A 14,512-nucleotide genomic window follows, 5' to 3' on the forward strand; every position below is an offset into this window, starting at 1 on the left:
TTTCTTTTTTTTTTTTTTTTTTTTTTTTTTCTACCTAGTAATGGACAGATTCGTTGGTGGTCAAAACTCAAACTTGTTGAGAAAATTGCACTGATAAATCAATCCTCCTCATAAGTCAAGTTCCCCATAGACTGTTCAAGGTGCTGTGTTTGCAGAAGTTTGTGAAGGAAATAAAACCTTGTTTCCTGCCTATAAGGAGTTCATGGTCTAATTGAGGAAATAAAGTTGACACAGCTATATGTATATATTGTTGTTGTTCAGTCAACCAGGCCTGTCCGACTCTTTGTGACCCCATGGACTTCAGCACGTCAGGCCTCCCTGTCCCTCACCGTCTCCCAGGGTTTGCCCAAGTTCATGTTGATTGCATCCAGCGATGCCATCCAGCCATCTCATCCTCTGACAACCTCTTCTTCTTCTGCCCTCGATCTTTCCCAGCATCAGGGACTTTTCCAATGAGTCTTTTGTTCACATCAGATGACTGAAATACTGGAGCTTCAGCTTCAGCATCAGTCCTACCAGTGTCCTTTCAGCATCAGTCCTTCTTATATATACATGTAAGAGTGAACAAAAGGGTTTTTTTTTTTTTTTAAAGGATGAGTAAGAGAAACCTATGATTATGTATAATAAAGTGTACGCAAATATACACTGGGGACACATTGATTGTCTTTGAGTCGTAGGATCAAGGATAATGTTTTATCTCATTTTTCTGATCTTTCCGAATTTTCCATAGTAAACTTATGTATTTTTTTACAATGAAAAGCAAACATGGTTTAAAACGTATCTGTATACAAACAAAGTGTAGAGTATTGCCTGCCATTGAGAACACACCTGAAGGCCTCCTTGCTGCATGTTTAAGAAAGTTTCGAGTTTAGAGTTTTCCTTTGATGAAGTTAGATGGTTTTTCAGAGGGAAATGAGAGGACATTTCAGTATTAAGGATGCATGGTATGGGGAAAGGAGTAGAAGTTAGCAGAGTGAAGAATGTCCAAGGATGACCGTTAGGCTTTCCTGTCTGTAGCTGAGAACCTCAAGATTTAGCCGTAGCTAGTCCACTGTGTGTGCATATCTCCCTTATAGCATCTGTCACACTGCTGTAAAATGTGTCTACCTCCCCTGCAGGACCATTACGTTCCCTGACCATTAAGGAGCATTAGTTCTCTGACCAGAGATTGAACCCGCGCCTATAGGACAGCAGAGACTTTGTCTTCTATCTTTGTATTCCTGCCCCTAGCACTGGGCCATGGAACTTAGGGAGTGCTCAAAGGCACTCAGTGAGTGTCTATTGAATGTTCTCGAATGATATTGGAAGAGACATCAGCAGTTGTATAAGAGGCCACCAAATGAAGGCAACAGTAACAAGTTGGAGTGTTAACTTCATAGGAATCACATGACCCTTTGGAGAGAAGAAGCAATATATCATCAGAGAGGCCACAAGAGACATTCCTGCAGCCAGACTGCTGGGATCCAAGACAGCTCTCAGAACAGTGGCCCCAAGGGAAGGAGGGAGAAGGGAAGAGCTGGCGATACTGGGTGGTTGGGTGACTGAAATTTTCTGAAACTAGCTTTCCTAAAAGCCGAGTTAAAAAGTACATGAAGAGTAAGTTTAGTAGCACTGCCTTCTTTGTTTACTCCTCATTTCAGACTGCATAAACCAGGAACCCAAAGATAGTGGTCCCGGAGAAGAATGTGACGGTGAGTAAAGAAAGTGGCTCCTCCTTTCCAGGTTGTGGGGTTCAGCTTCAGATCTGTGAACCCCAGACTGTGACATGGGAAAGCGCTGGTGGGAGAAGGTGGGAGGAGGTGGAAGGAGGGCTGTGTGTGTGCTAAGTCGCCTCAGTCGTCTCCAGCTCTGTGCTACCCCATGGGCTGTAGCCCACTAGGCTCTTCTGTCCATGGGATTCTCCAGGCAAGAATACTGGAGTGGTTGCTATGCCCTTCTCCAGCAGGGCTACTTAGGGTCAAATCCAGTCTCTGCCAACTAATATCTGTCTGATCTCATGCCAGTGACCTTGCTTCTTCCAGCCTGTTTCATTTGTACAGTGGTGAAACTGAGGTTAGTAATAACTATACTAACCTCATATAGTTGTTGGAAAAATGCTTATGAATCCCTTATCATGATTCCTGGTAAATAGCAAGCACTCAGTAAATAAAAGCTATTTATTATTCCTTTTCCCATATACGAAATAAGCAACAGGTTGCATAGGTTCACCATTTATTTGCCCAGTTGTATTGCTATATAGTTGACATGCTACATTGTATTAAAGTCTACAACATAATGATTTGATATATGTATAGGTTGTGAAATGATCGCCACAGTTAGTTAACATCCATCAACTCACACAGTTACAGATTTTCTTCTGTACATTAAGAATTTTTAAGATCTCCTTTTTTAGTGACTTTCAAATATATAATAGAGTGTCCTTAACTATAGTCATCATGCTGTGCATTTTACATGCTAAGTTACTTGTTTTTTATTTTTTTAAATGTTTTTCTTGGAGTATAGTTGCTTTACAATCTTGTGTTAGTTTCTGCTGTACAATGAAGTGAATCAGTCATATATGTACATGTATCCCCTGTCCCTTGGGTCTCCCTCCTGCCCTCACCCCATCCACCCCTCTAGGTCATCACAGAGCACTGAGCCAAGCTCGCTTCACTATCCAGCAGGTTCCCCGTAGCTGGCTTGCACGTGGTGGTATATATTTGTCTGTGCCTCTCCCCCAGTTTGTCCCACTCTTCCCTCCCCCTCTTTGTCCATTCTCTACATCTGCATCTCTGTACCTGCCCTGCAAATAGGTTCATCTGTACCATTTTTCTAGATTCCACATATATGCATGAATATACAATATTTGTTTCCCTTTATAACTGGACGTTTGTACCTTTTGACCATCCTCACTCATTCTCCCCACTGCACCATTTCTTTGTCAAATGCTCCCGTCTAGAGATCTCCCTTTTTCAGAATTGCATCCTTCTCTGAGAAGTCCCGGATGGGGATTTCTGCCCGTGATGGGCTATGTGTGTATTAACCGGGCTGCTGTGTGGCCCTGCGGCTTGGTCTGCATTCCTGTGGCTCCAGCCAGCAGCACGTGTGCCTCTGATTGTGGCCCCACAGATTGTGACAGCTGTGTGATGACGCTCTTGAACGACCTGGCCACCATGGACGACGAGCTGCGCCTGGTCAAGTCTCAGCTGCAGGGCCTGAGTGTCAGCGCAGGCACCCTGGAGCAGATAAGGCGCTTGGAGACCCAGACCAAGGACTTGAGGGTACGTACCCCTGGCACCCACACGATGCCTGGCCCAGAGCAGTTACTCGGTGGATTCACAGATGCTGCGTGAATGAATACTCCTCATGCAGGGAGGGGTGGGGAGCTTGACTCCACTTAAGGTTCAGGGCAGCTGTCCTTCCTCTGCTCTAAATGAAGATTAGATTTCTCCTGGTGAAAAGTACAGTGAACACAGAACACTGACACTTCTAAGTGAACATTCCTTACGTACTGAATGTTTCTGGTCTCATTTTTCTCATAGTCTTTATCTCAGTATCTTGTGTTCAGAAGAGTCAAATGCAAATTTTGGTAAAATTGTCATTAATTCTTTTTTAAATGTTTGGTGGAATTTTCCAGTGAAGCCATGTGGGCCTGGAGTTTTCTTTGTTAATTTTTTTTCTCTTAATTTAACTACAAGATCAATTAAAAATAGGTACTGGACAATTAGGATTATTTATTTCTTTTTGAGTGATATTTGGTAATATATGCTTTTCAAGTAATTTTTTCATTTCACCTAAATTATTAATACCAAATATATTGACATATAATTGTTTATAATTTTTCCTTATTATCCTTCTAATATCTGCAAAATCTGTAGTGATGCTTTCTCATTCATCCCGGTTATTGGTCATTTGTGTCTTATCTATTTTTTTAATTATTCTGGCTAGAGGTTTATCAATGTTATTGATCTTTTTATTTTATTGATTTCTGTTGTTTTTCAGTTTTCAATGTCATTGATTTCTGTTCTTATCCATATCTTTTCTTCCTTCTGCTTGGTTTGGGTTTAGTTTGCTATTCATTTTCTAGTTTCTTAAGATAAAAGCTTATTTCCTGATCCAAAACATTTCTTAATATAAGCATTTAGTGCTATAAGTTTTCCCCTAAGAAGTACCTTAGCTGTATCCCACACATTTTTAAGTGCCAATTTCCATTTTCATTCAATTCAAAAGATTTTCTGATTCCCCTTGTGACATATCTTTGATCGCTAAGTTATTTAGAGCTATATTGTTTAATTTCCAAACTGCAGATTTTCCAGTTAACTCTCTATTATTGATTTCTAGTTTAACTCTGTTGGGATCAGAGAAAATGCTTTATGATTCCAGCTCTCTTTAAGTATGTTGATACATCTTTCATAGCTCAGAACATGGTCATCTTGGAGAATGTTCTATGTACACTTGGAAAGAAGGTAGCTAAGAGGGTATCCTGAGAAGTATTGGGGCTGAAAGTGCCCCATGGGCTGGAGTCAGGCTTCCTGGCTGGGGGGAATGGGGGCTTTTCTGCCTGCAAATGAAGACTGAAGAAACAAACTTGGAACTGCCCAGTTCCCATTGTTAGGCAATAATTGTATGAGAACTAGGAAAGCTACAACCTTATAGCTAGGACGTGGACAAGATTCACAGACCAGGATCTGTGTTGCAATGTGACATTGTCAGCATCACCATAGTGTGCAAGTCCTAAGCTGCCGATATAAGACCTGGTCCTGGACTTGGGGGGCCAGGACCCAGGGGGAGCAGGAGTGATGATGACCCTGAGATCACCAGACAGGACACAAGGAGTGCAGGACACAAGAGACCCTCTCAGAATGAGCCTGAAAACACTGTGAAAGATAATGAGAAAGACGTGCAGCAGAAGCAGCAGTCATATGATGAGTCCCTGTAGCAAAAACAGAAATCACAGGACAGTCTGAAAACTACTTTACAGGGTGACATCCAATGAAAGAAACAAGAAATTAGAAAAACTTTTAAAACACAAGAAACCAAACAAGAAGAGGTAAATGTGAGAAGATCTAATTAAAAAATCACAGAAATTTAAAAAAATCTACTCAAAAGTAAAAAAATTTAGTAGGTGAAATGAACCCTAAGTTAGAAAGGAAAGTTAAATTAAGGGCTTTTGGAATGAAGGCTGCTTCGAAACCATTAGTGGCTACGGTTGAGTACATACAGCAAAAATAAATAGTGCTGGAAAAAATGGCTCTTTTCCATCCCATGAGGGTAATTTTAGTGCACGGTTAGAAGGCTTAATATGGAGAGGAGAGGGGAAAAGCGTTTGTGTGTTCAGAGGGAAAAAATAAAAAGGCACTTTAGTGACTGATGTCATCAATACAGTCTTGCACTTTTTCAAGGAAGGGAAGGGACGAACATTGTGGTATCCATCCTGTGCCCAGGGCCCTTAAATCTTACAACACCCTGTGAGGGAAATAGTGCTATTTTTTATAGGTATGTAAAAGCCAAGTAACTTGCCTACAATCACACAGCTAGTATGTGGTGGTTCTAGAAGAATTCACACCAAGATGAAATTCTAAAGAGTATGTTCACCCACTATACCTCTTATCCAGCTGTTCTGACCTGCAATCATGTGCTTCGTTTTTCTGCAGCACAAATAGAACCATCTTCTTGCAATATCACACAAACACTGTGAAAACTGAGCAGGAATATGTATGACAAAGCAACCAACTTTTTTGAATGGTTCTGCATATACGTGACATTTTATAATACATTAGCCCACTTACCACCAAAAAGAACCCAGCAGCTTAATATAGCAACCCCTGATAGACAGATGAAGGAGATAAGGCCCAATGGGCTTGTCTATGAAGTGGTGGACCTAGGGTTTGGCCCTTAGCTGAAAAGCCTGTGTTCTTTTACCTGAGGCTGGCTCTTATGTACAAGTAGAGATAGTACTATTGCTTTTTCTTGTAAAAACTTTCAAGATATTAACACATTTTTTTCCAAAAAATTGAGGGATTTCCCTGGCAGTCCAGTGGTTAAGACACTGCTTTCAGTGCAGGTTTGATTGCTGGTTGGGGAACTAAGATTCTGTATGCTAAGTGAAACCAAATAATACGAAAAAGTTAAAACTTAAAAAAAGCAACAATCCCAAATTGAAAGTAATTGCTACTCTAGATATTATATGCAGCAATAGTAGTATTGTTAGTCACTAAGTCATATCTGACTGTTTGTGACCCCGTGGACTGTAGCCCACCAGGCTCCTCTGTCCGTGGGATTCTCCAGGCAAGAATTCTGGAGTGGGTAGCCAGCCATTCCCTTCTCCAGGGGATCTTCCTGACCCAGGGATCGAACCTGGGTCTCCTGTATTGTAGGCAGATTCTTTACCGTCTGAGCCACCAGGGAAACCCATATGCAGCAGTGTCCCCTCTAAAAGTAATGTTGCCATTCAGTACCCAAAAGAGGAAGGGGACCTGGATTTTGGTCTCACTGATAATCTGTACTTCCAAGGCATGGCCAAATCACCCAACTTTTTTAGGTTTCCGTTTTCTCGTTTTTTTCCTATTAAATGAAGGTATTCAATTTAATGAGTTCTGAGTTTTTCTCTTGCTCTATAATTCTTTGAATCTATAGATTATTTCAACAGAGTAGCCATAGATACTTGTTTTTAGCATAATCAAGTAAAATATAAGTTTAAAAATTGACTTTATTATAGAATTTAAAAATATATCAAGTAAGTAACATCACCCTCATTTCTATAAGGTTAGGTCATTAATTCAAATAAAGTCTCTTCTTGTCTTTAAATTTTCCTACTTTATTTTAGAACCATATCACAACATCAGAACATAAATTCTTCATGAGGCCTATTTCAAAGAACCATATTTTTTTCTAAGGAGCAGCACTGATCTTAATCAATGAATCTTTTCATATCATCACCAGGTTTACCAAGTTGATAAGACTTACTCCAGATTTCTACTCTAGAGTGTGATTAACTTTGTGTTTTACTTTCCAGAACCAGCTGCTCAGCTACCGTCCCACCATTTCAAATCATAAATCAAAAATGGATGGTCTGGAAAAAGAACTGAGTAACTTGAATCGTGAATTTGAAACTTTGCAAGAAAAGGTAATATGTTAGGTCAATAGCATTAACTCATTTTGCTTCAAAATGTTGCTAGTTTTTTCTCCCAACAACTTAATTTGTTGCTCATCAATTTACTCTTCATATAGGTTCAAATAAATTCCAGAAAAGCACAAACATTATATAACAACATTGATCGGACAACCCAAAGTGCAAAAGAGCTGGACTCGAAGATTAAAAATATCATCCGGAATGTGCACAGTAAGAAGAATTACTCAGCCCAATTAAATATCTTTTATACTACTTTAGTCTTTGTTGTACAAAGAAAGAGTTCAGCATTATGAAAAAGAGCCCATAGTGATACTAAAAAACCAATACAAGCCCTCTATCAAAGTCCCTGCTTCTTTTCTTAGTGGTCTCCTGGAGTCCAGAATTCCCAGTTTAATAAATAGCTTGATGTTTTCCAGTTCTCATGAAGCAGATATCTGGGACAGAGGGAGATGGAAACAGGTTGCCTTCAGGTGATTTTTCCAGAGAGCTGGCTGAAGCAGGACGCATGATGAGGGAACTGAGGACCCGCAACTTTGGGAAGCACCTGAGGGATGCCGAAGCTGAAAGAAGAGAGGCTCAGCAAGGTAAGCACCCTTCCAGATGCTTGCATCCAGTCTGTTCTGACTGGCCTTGACATACAAGGCGCAGAGTACACCGTGCCAGGTTGGGGGAGGGGTCACCATTTCAGCCGGTATCACTGGTAGAGCATCATGTCGTACAAACGGGTAGCCCTTCCAGGTTACTGAGAGGTTGTGGAATAGAACTCCTTTTTCTTAAAAAACATTTATTACATTATAGTTAATTTACAGTGTTGTGTTAATTTCAGCAGTGACTCGGTTACACACACACATGTGAATTTTTTTCCATATTCTTTTCTGTTATGATTTATCACAGAGTATTGAATACTGGTATCTGTGCTGTTCAGTAGGACCTTGTTATTTATCCATCCTATATATAATAGGTTGCAGCTACTAATCCCAAACTCCCAATTCTTCCCTCCCCTACCCCCTACTACTTGGCAACGACAAGTCTGTTATCCATGCCTAGGAGTCTGTTTCTGTGTGTAGATAAGTTCATTTGTGAACATATCACACATTTAGATTTAGAGTCCACATATAAGTGATATCATATAGTATTTGTCTTTCTCTTTCTGGCTTTCTTTGCTTACTTTGATAATCTCTGTGTCTATCCAAGTTGCTGCAAGTGGCATTATTTCATTCTTTTTAACAACTGAGTAATATTCCACTGAATATGATACATATGTGTGTGTGTGTATATATACACACACACACACCACATCTTTATCCATAGAATAGAATATCTTACCATCATGCAAAAAAATAGTTTCTTCTCCTTAGATATTAGACACTGGTACCTCTATTTTGTTTTTAACTGCATTTTCACTTGATCTTAGCCAAAAGGCCGAGAAGCGATATTAACTGCATTTTCATTCTTCTTTCAGCTCTATTGCTTTCTCATTATATCATTTTTAATAGTCCCCTCAGCACCACTGGGGTTTTGAATCATACATTGATATTCTCATTACTACTACCAAAAAAATGGATGTACTAGAAATTAAGGGAATATATCTAAAGATTTGAACTAAGGAAAATGCCACATTAACTCAAAACTTTAAAAATAATAGGCCTATATTTTTCCAAATACTGAGCTTTATTCTCTAGTGGAATGACATATCAGTGGTTAATCTGCAAATAGTGGCCTCTCTCCTTTAGCATTTGTATTGTTTAAATTTAATGTTAGCCTCGGAGACAGTATTAGTGATAGAAGGAGCATGTGCTTTATACTCTTCAAGTTCAGTTCCAGTTCCAAGGCTGAAACCTTGTCACCTAATTTCTTGGGCCGTCCATTTTCTTATCTGAAACAAGAGAATGATAATCACTGTCTTCATGTGGTTGTCATAAAAGTTAAATGAGACAATGTGTACAGCGCACAACATAACATAAACACTAGCCTCCTTTCTCATTCCCTTGCAAGTTCAAGGAAAACCATGCAGTGAGTAGAAAATTAGTTCTTCTGTAGTCTTTATAACTTAGTGTCAATGCACTCATTTCTCAAGTGGAAAACAAAAAGGTGATATATTTCAGTGCTGAATCGGATAAGGAGCTGGCTGGAAAACCACCAGATGGAGAACAATGGACTGGCGAAGAATATACGAGATGCTTTAAATGATTACGAAGCCAAACTCAGTGGCTTCCGTGCCGCTCTGCAGGAGGCCAGCACCCAAGCAAAGCAGGCCACCGGCCTCAACCGGGAAAATGAGAGGGCTTTGGAATCCATCAAGGTGAGGTCATGGTCAGAATCTGCACGGTTCAGTTAAGAACAAGCACGAGGGAGCAGGGAACTTTAATGTTAATCAAGTGGCAGTCAGGAACCTGTCTGTGTGGGAAACCCTAATCAAAGAGGAATGAGGCATTAAATGCAAAATCAAAGTATCTCTTATTCTTCAACGGCCAGAAGTGTTTCTGAACTTAAACCACAGGGAAAGCAGACCCCATCTCTTCACCCCAACTCCTGACTGGTAGAGGACTGGAGAAATAGTGCTGCCAAATAGTTGAGAAATTACTATTGTTATAATTAATTCAAAGTATACAATATAGGTTTTAAATAACTGACATTTTGTGTTGTGTTGTGTGTGTGTGTTAATTACTTAGTCATGTCTGACTCTTTGCAACCCCATGAACTGTAACCTGCCAGGCTTCTCTGTCCATGGGGATTCTTCAGGCAAGAATACTGGAGTGGGTTGCCATGCTCTCCTCCAGGGGATCTTCCCAAACCAGGGATCAAACCCAGGTCTCCCACATTGCAGGTGGATCCTTTTTATTGAGCCACCAGGGAAGCCCAAGAATACTGGAATGGGTAGCCTATCCCTTCTCCAGGGGAACTTCCTGACCCAGGAATCAAACCAGGGGTTCCTGCATTGCAGGTGGATTCTTTACCAGCTGAACTACCTGGGAAGCCCAACATAGGACTGACCCAGCCCCCTCCCCCACCCCAAGAAAGAGGAATTTGGTAAAAGAAAATGAATAATATCTTCGCAGATGGCAATATGGTTAACTCCCAAAGCCACTGCAAGTAACACCTCTGTTGGATTATGCCAAGGGGAGGGAGCAGGACCCAATTTTATGGATCTCTGAATTCTGGCAGCCTCTACCCTGGTTTCCTAAGGTCTTGTGTGCTTTCTTAGTAAATTTTTTTTTGGCTGCACCATGTGACATGTGGAATCTTAGTTCCCCAACCAGGGATTTGAACCTGCGTTCCCTGCATTGGAAGTGCAGAGTCTTAACCACTGGACCGCCAGGGAAGTCCTCCTGTGTGCTTTCTTATTGAAACGCCCCTACATCTTCATCAGGACCAGCATGTAGAGTGTACTGATGGTGCTGATTTGCTTAGTTTAACTCCCTCGACCTGATACACTAACCAGAGCTTAACTGTGCATCCACCTCAGTGGCCTGGTTGGCCCTAGTGTAGAAACCTCCTCCAATGCAACAGGGGTTGTTTCGTTGGCATGTAGCTTGCGGAAACTATGACAACACCTCCACACGACAAATTGAACTGATGTCTCATGACTTAGGAGTTTCCTAGATGATCTTTAAGTTCAAGAAGACATTTTGACTCTGAAATTACCTCTATGCTGTTGTCCAATAAATATGCCTGTGCCTTCTGACAATATATCATGCAGCTCAAAGATCTTTTTCTCTGCAGAGACAAGTTAAGGAAATGAATTCCCTCCAGAGTGACTTCACCAAGCGTCTAGCCACGGCAGATTCTTCCTTGATGCAAACTAATATTGTCCTGCAATTGATGAAGAAAAGCCATGAGGTAGAGACAAAACTTGTTTTCTAGAAACTCGAAAAGCACTTAAATTACATTTCGAGGAACTTATGAGATCGGCTAAACATTTTTTCCCTCAAATATACGTCTTTAGATGGAAGAAAATATACCAAAATGTTAACAGCGGTTGTCCCTTAGGGGAGGGGTGAATGATGCGTCTTCTTTTTTTTTCTCCCAAACTTTAAACTTTTTGTTTTGCATTGGGGTATAGCTGATTAAGAATGCTGTGGTAGTTTCAGGGGAACAGTGAAGGGACTCGGCCATACATACACACGTGTCCATTCTCCCCCCACCCACCTCCCAGCCAGGCTGGCAGGTAACATCAGTTATCCATTTTAAATATAGCAGTGTGTACATGACCTACCCAAAGTCCCTAAGTATCCTTTGCCCCCAGCAACCATAGGTTTGTATTATATGTATTTGCCTATCTATCTACCTAACTTGCCTGAAATAAGTGAATGTTACTTTTGTAATAAAAACAAATTGTGCTAGTATTTTTTAAATATCATTTTCACCAATGAGATGAATAAGGTCTGAGGAGCTAATATAAAACAAAAAAGTGACTCCAGTTGATGACACTGTATTGTATAACTGAAATTTGCTACAAAAGTATAATTTAAATCTTCTCATCTTCACCCCCCAGAGAAGGTAAGGGGATAAAATATGAGGTGATTGATGTGTTAACTCGGTGGGGGGAAATCCTTTCACAGTGTGTACATATATCCAATCATCACTTTGTACACTTCAAATATCTTACAGTTTTATGTCACTTATACCTTCTTGAAGCGGAAAAGCAATTAAACATAAAATAAATCAGGCATACATTAATTAACAGAAGACATTTAGGACTGGTAAAAGATTGGCAATATTTCTCAGAAGCCCACTGGGCATTTTGAAAATATCTTTTATGTTTGCTGTTTCTAAAGCAGAAAAAGTGTTTAGGTTTAGTACAGTGATACAGTAAGGATAATAATGTGCTTTCATAAAATTTATCAAAGTGGGTACCCACCGTATGGAAAATGCTCAAAATGGTGGTGAAACTTGAGAGAATATTCACAGTGCCACTGTGTGAAGTAACCAGGGAGTAATTGGTGTAGTGAATGGGCTCAGGAAACAGTGTCTCATTGTTGCTTCCTGGAAACCTCATTTATGACAGAGTTCAGGAAAACGGCATATCCGTGCTTTGCTTAAATTGACACTATCTCTTGTTTACTTGGAAAATACAGGAATATGAAAAATTAGCTGTCACTTTAAATGAAGCAAGACACGAACTAAGTGACAAAGTGAGAGAACTTTCCAGATCGGCCAGCAGAGCATCTCTGGTGGAGGAGGCAGAGAGGCACTCGCAGTCCCTACAGGAGCTGGCCAAGCAGCTAGAGGAGTGAGTGGGCCGCCTGGGGGTCTGACCGCAGGGGCTGCTGGAGCCTGGTAGGAAGTATGGACCAGGGTAGGGGGGCGGCACCCAGGTCCCAGGTCCGAACCCAGCTGATTCCCAGCTGCATCTTTGGAGCAGAGGCTCGGAGCCCACAGCCCCGAATCTCCATCGGCCAAATGAATGGGGAGGTAAGGGGGCTTGGCTGCAGGCAGAGGCCACTGCTGGAGCCCTCCTCCTATACCATCTTCCAGGATCAAGAGGAACGCCAGTGGGGATGAGCTGGTGCGCTGTGCTGTGGACGCTGCCACTGCCTATGAGAACATTCTCAACGCCATCAAAGCGGCCGAGGATGCAGCCGACAAGGCCACCACTGCATCTGAGGCTGCTCTCCAGGTGGGTATCTGCCGTGACACCTTCTCTCAACACACTCTGGAGATGACTCACTTTTCTGTTTTCTTTCTGTGTGCACAGGGAATAGAAAAAAACAAAGCTTATTTTAGATCAGAATTTGTTATCTAGAATAGACTTGAACTTGCTCTAATATGTCATTTCTGTATTTACTTGACTTTTGGATAAACATAGCCCAGTATTCAAAATCATTTGTAAAACCAGATAATAATCACCCTGATTATTGATTTTGAACTATGAAAGTATTATACCCTGATTCTTACCAGGTATGCTTTTAAGCTGTGTGATCAGGTATCATCATTTGCCAAAGAAGAGATTTTTGTACACCATTTGAGAACAATTTATTTCCTGTCATTTGTCATTCACCTGGGCATGTCTGTGGATCCTATGGGATCTGAAGTGCATTATATAATAGGCCTATATCTAAAAATAAAGAACAAATTATTAACTGTGAGTGAATTAGTGAACAGACTTCTTGGAAGGTTGAAGATTTTTAATCTCCTAAAGATTAAAAGCCTAAAAGTAATTCAGCTCTGTCCTCTAGTATTGCAGAGGGCATTGTACAAGTGACAGAAGATAAGAAGGTGTCACATAATTTATCATTATGTCAACAGTGATGGGTCCACCTCCCCAAGTCACAAATGTCTACCTAGAGCCCTAACTGTAGCTTTTAAGGAACAGTATTTTTAAACCTCTGCCTTACCTTCTAACCTCAATTTTTAAAGATTAAAGTTAAGGGCTAGGATGAAAACTCATACTCCGTATTTCCTAATGTATGTATCACATCTAAGACTGATAAATGCTTTGCTTTCAGACAGTAATAAAGGAAGATCTTCCAAGAAAAGCGAAAACTCTGAGTTCCAACAGCGATAAACTGTTAAACGAAGCCAAGATAACACAGCAGAAGCTACAGCAAGGTATGGAAGGGGTGGCTTTTGGGGGCTGGGATAGTCAAGAGCTTGGAAACAATCTATGAGACCAGGAGCAAATGCACTTCTTGAATCTCAGTGTCCTTGTAGGTGGCACTTTGTAAATATGTTGATTTGATGTTTCTACCCTTCCCAGGTGGCACTAGTGGTAAAGAATCTGCCTGCCCATGCAGGAGATGCAAGAGATATAGGTTCGATCCATGGGTTGGGAAGATCCCCTAGAGAAGGAAATGGCAACCCACTCCTGTGTTCTTGCCTGGAAAATCCCATGGACAGAGGAGCCTGGTAGGCTACAATCCATGGGGTCACAAAGAGTCAGACACAACTTTGCAACTGACTACCACCAGCCAATATTCTAACATAAACCAAATTAGTTAGAATCTCATGAATCTAAATAAATCTTGAGACTGATAGGCTTGTTTGGGTCTGGCCTTGGATTTGGGAGAGAGGATTCTTCATTTAGTCCCATATGCCCATAGCACTGGGGACCCACGTAGCTTTGAGGTGTGTACAGTGCTGCTGTCTTATTTAAGGCCCAGATAAATAGCATCAAGTCATTAGAGCAACTGCTTCAAAATTTCTTAAGCCCTAAAATCTTAGTAAGTAAAAGCACCAAAAATCACTACCACTGTGATATATGAGGATTTTTAAATTTTTTGCCTTTGAATTTTTCCCCTTATTTAATTTGATTTAAAAAAAAAAAAAATCTCAATCTCACCAAATTCCTGTGTTCAGAAAATGCTGTCCCTTGATTTTTCTCTGGTCTCCTGTGGTCATTCATAGGTGAGCAGATATCTCAGTTCATAGCCCTCAGTCACCTTCTTAATCCTTTCAAAG

The 14,512-nt window shown here is 40.8% G+C and overlaps 1 protein-coding gene across 1 annotated transcript in view; it reads left to right on the forward strand.

Annotated features, from left to right (window-relative positions):
- Positions 1-14,512, forward strand: part of LOC104980294 (laminin subunit alpha-3-like) — an 85,191-nt gene that overhangs the window by 22,343 nt on the left and 48,336 nt on the right. Inside the window, exons 6-15 of the mRNA XM_010828924.1 lie at positions 1,641-1,691; positions 3,109-3,260; positions 6,995-7,105; positions 7,210-7,321; positions 7,528-7,695; positions 9,217-9,413; positions 10,835-10,951; positions 12,190-12,344; positions 12,590-12,731; positions 13,561-13,663. Of these exons, the coding sequence (XP_010827226.1) occupies positions 1,641-1,691; positions 3,109-3,260; positions 6,995-7,105; positions 7,210-7,321; positions 7,528-7,695; positions 9,217-9,413; positions 10,835-10,951; positions 12,190-12,344; positions 12,590-12,731; positions 13,561-13,663 (1,308 nt within the window). The remainder of the gene's footprint in view (positions 1-1,640; positions 1,692-3,108; positions 3,261-6,994; positions 7,106-7,209; positions 7,322-7,527; positions 7,696-9,216; positions 9,414-10,834; positions 10,952-12,189; positions 12,345-12,589; positions 12,732-13,560; positions 13,664-14,512) is intronic.

This window comes from Bison bison, unplaced genomic scaffold, assembly GCF_000754665.1.
Source record: "Bison bison bison isolate TAMUID 2011002044 unplaced genomic scaffold, Bison_UMD1.0 scf7180017864498, whole genome shotgun sequence".
Lineage (NCBI taxonomy): Eukaryota > Metazoa > Chordata > Mammalia > Artiodactyla > Bovidae > Bison > Bison bison.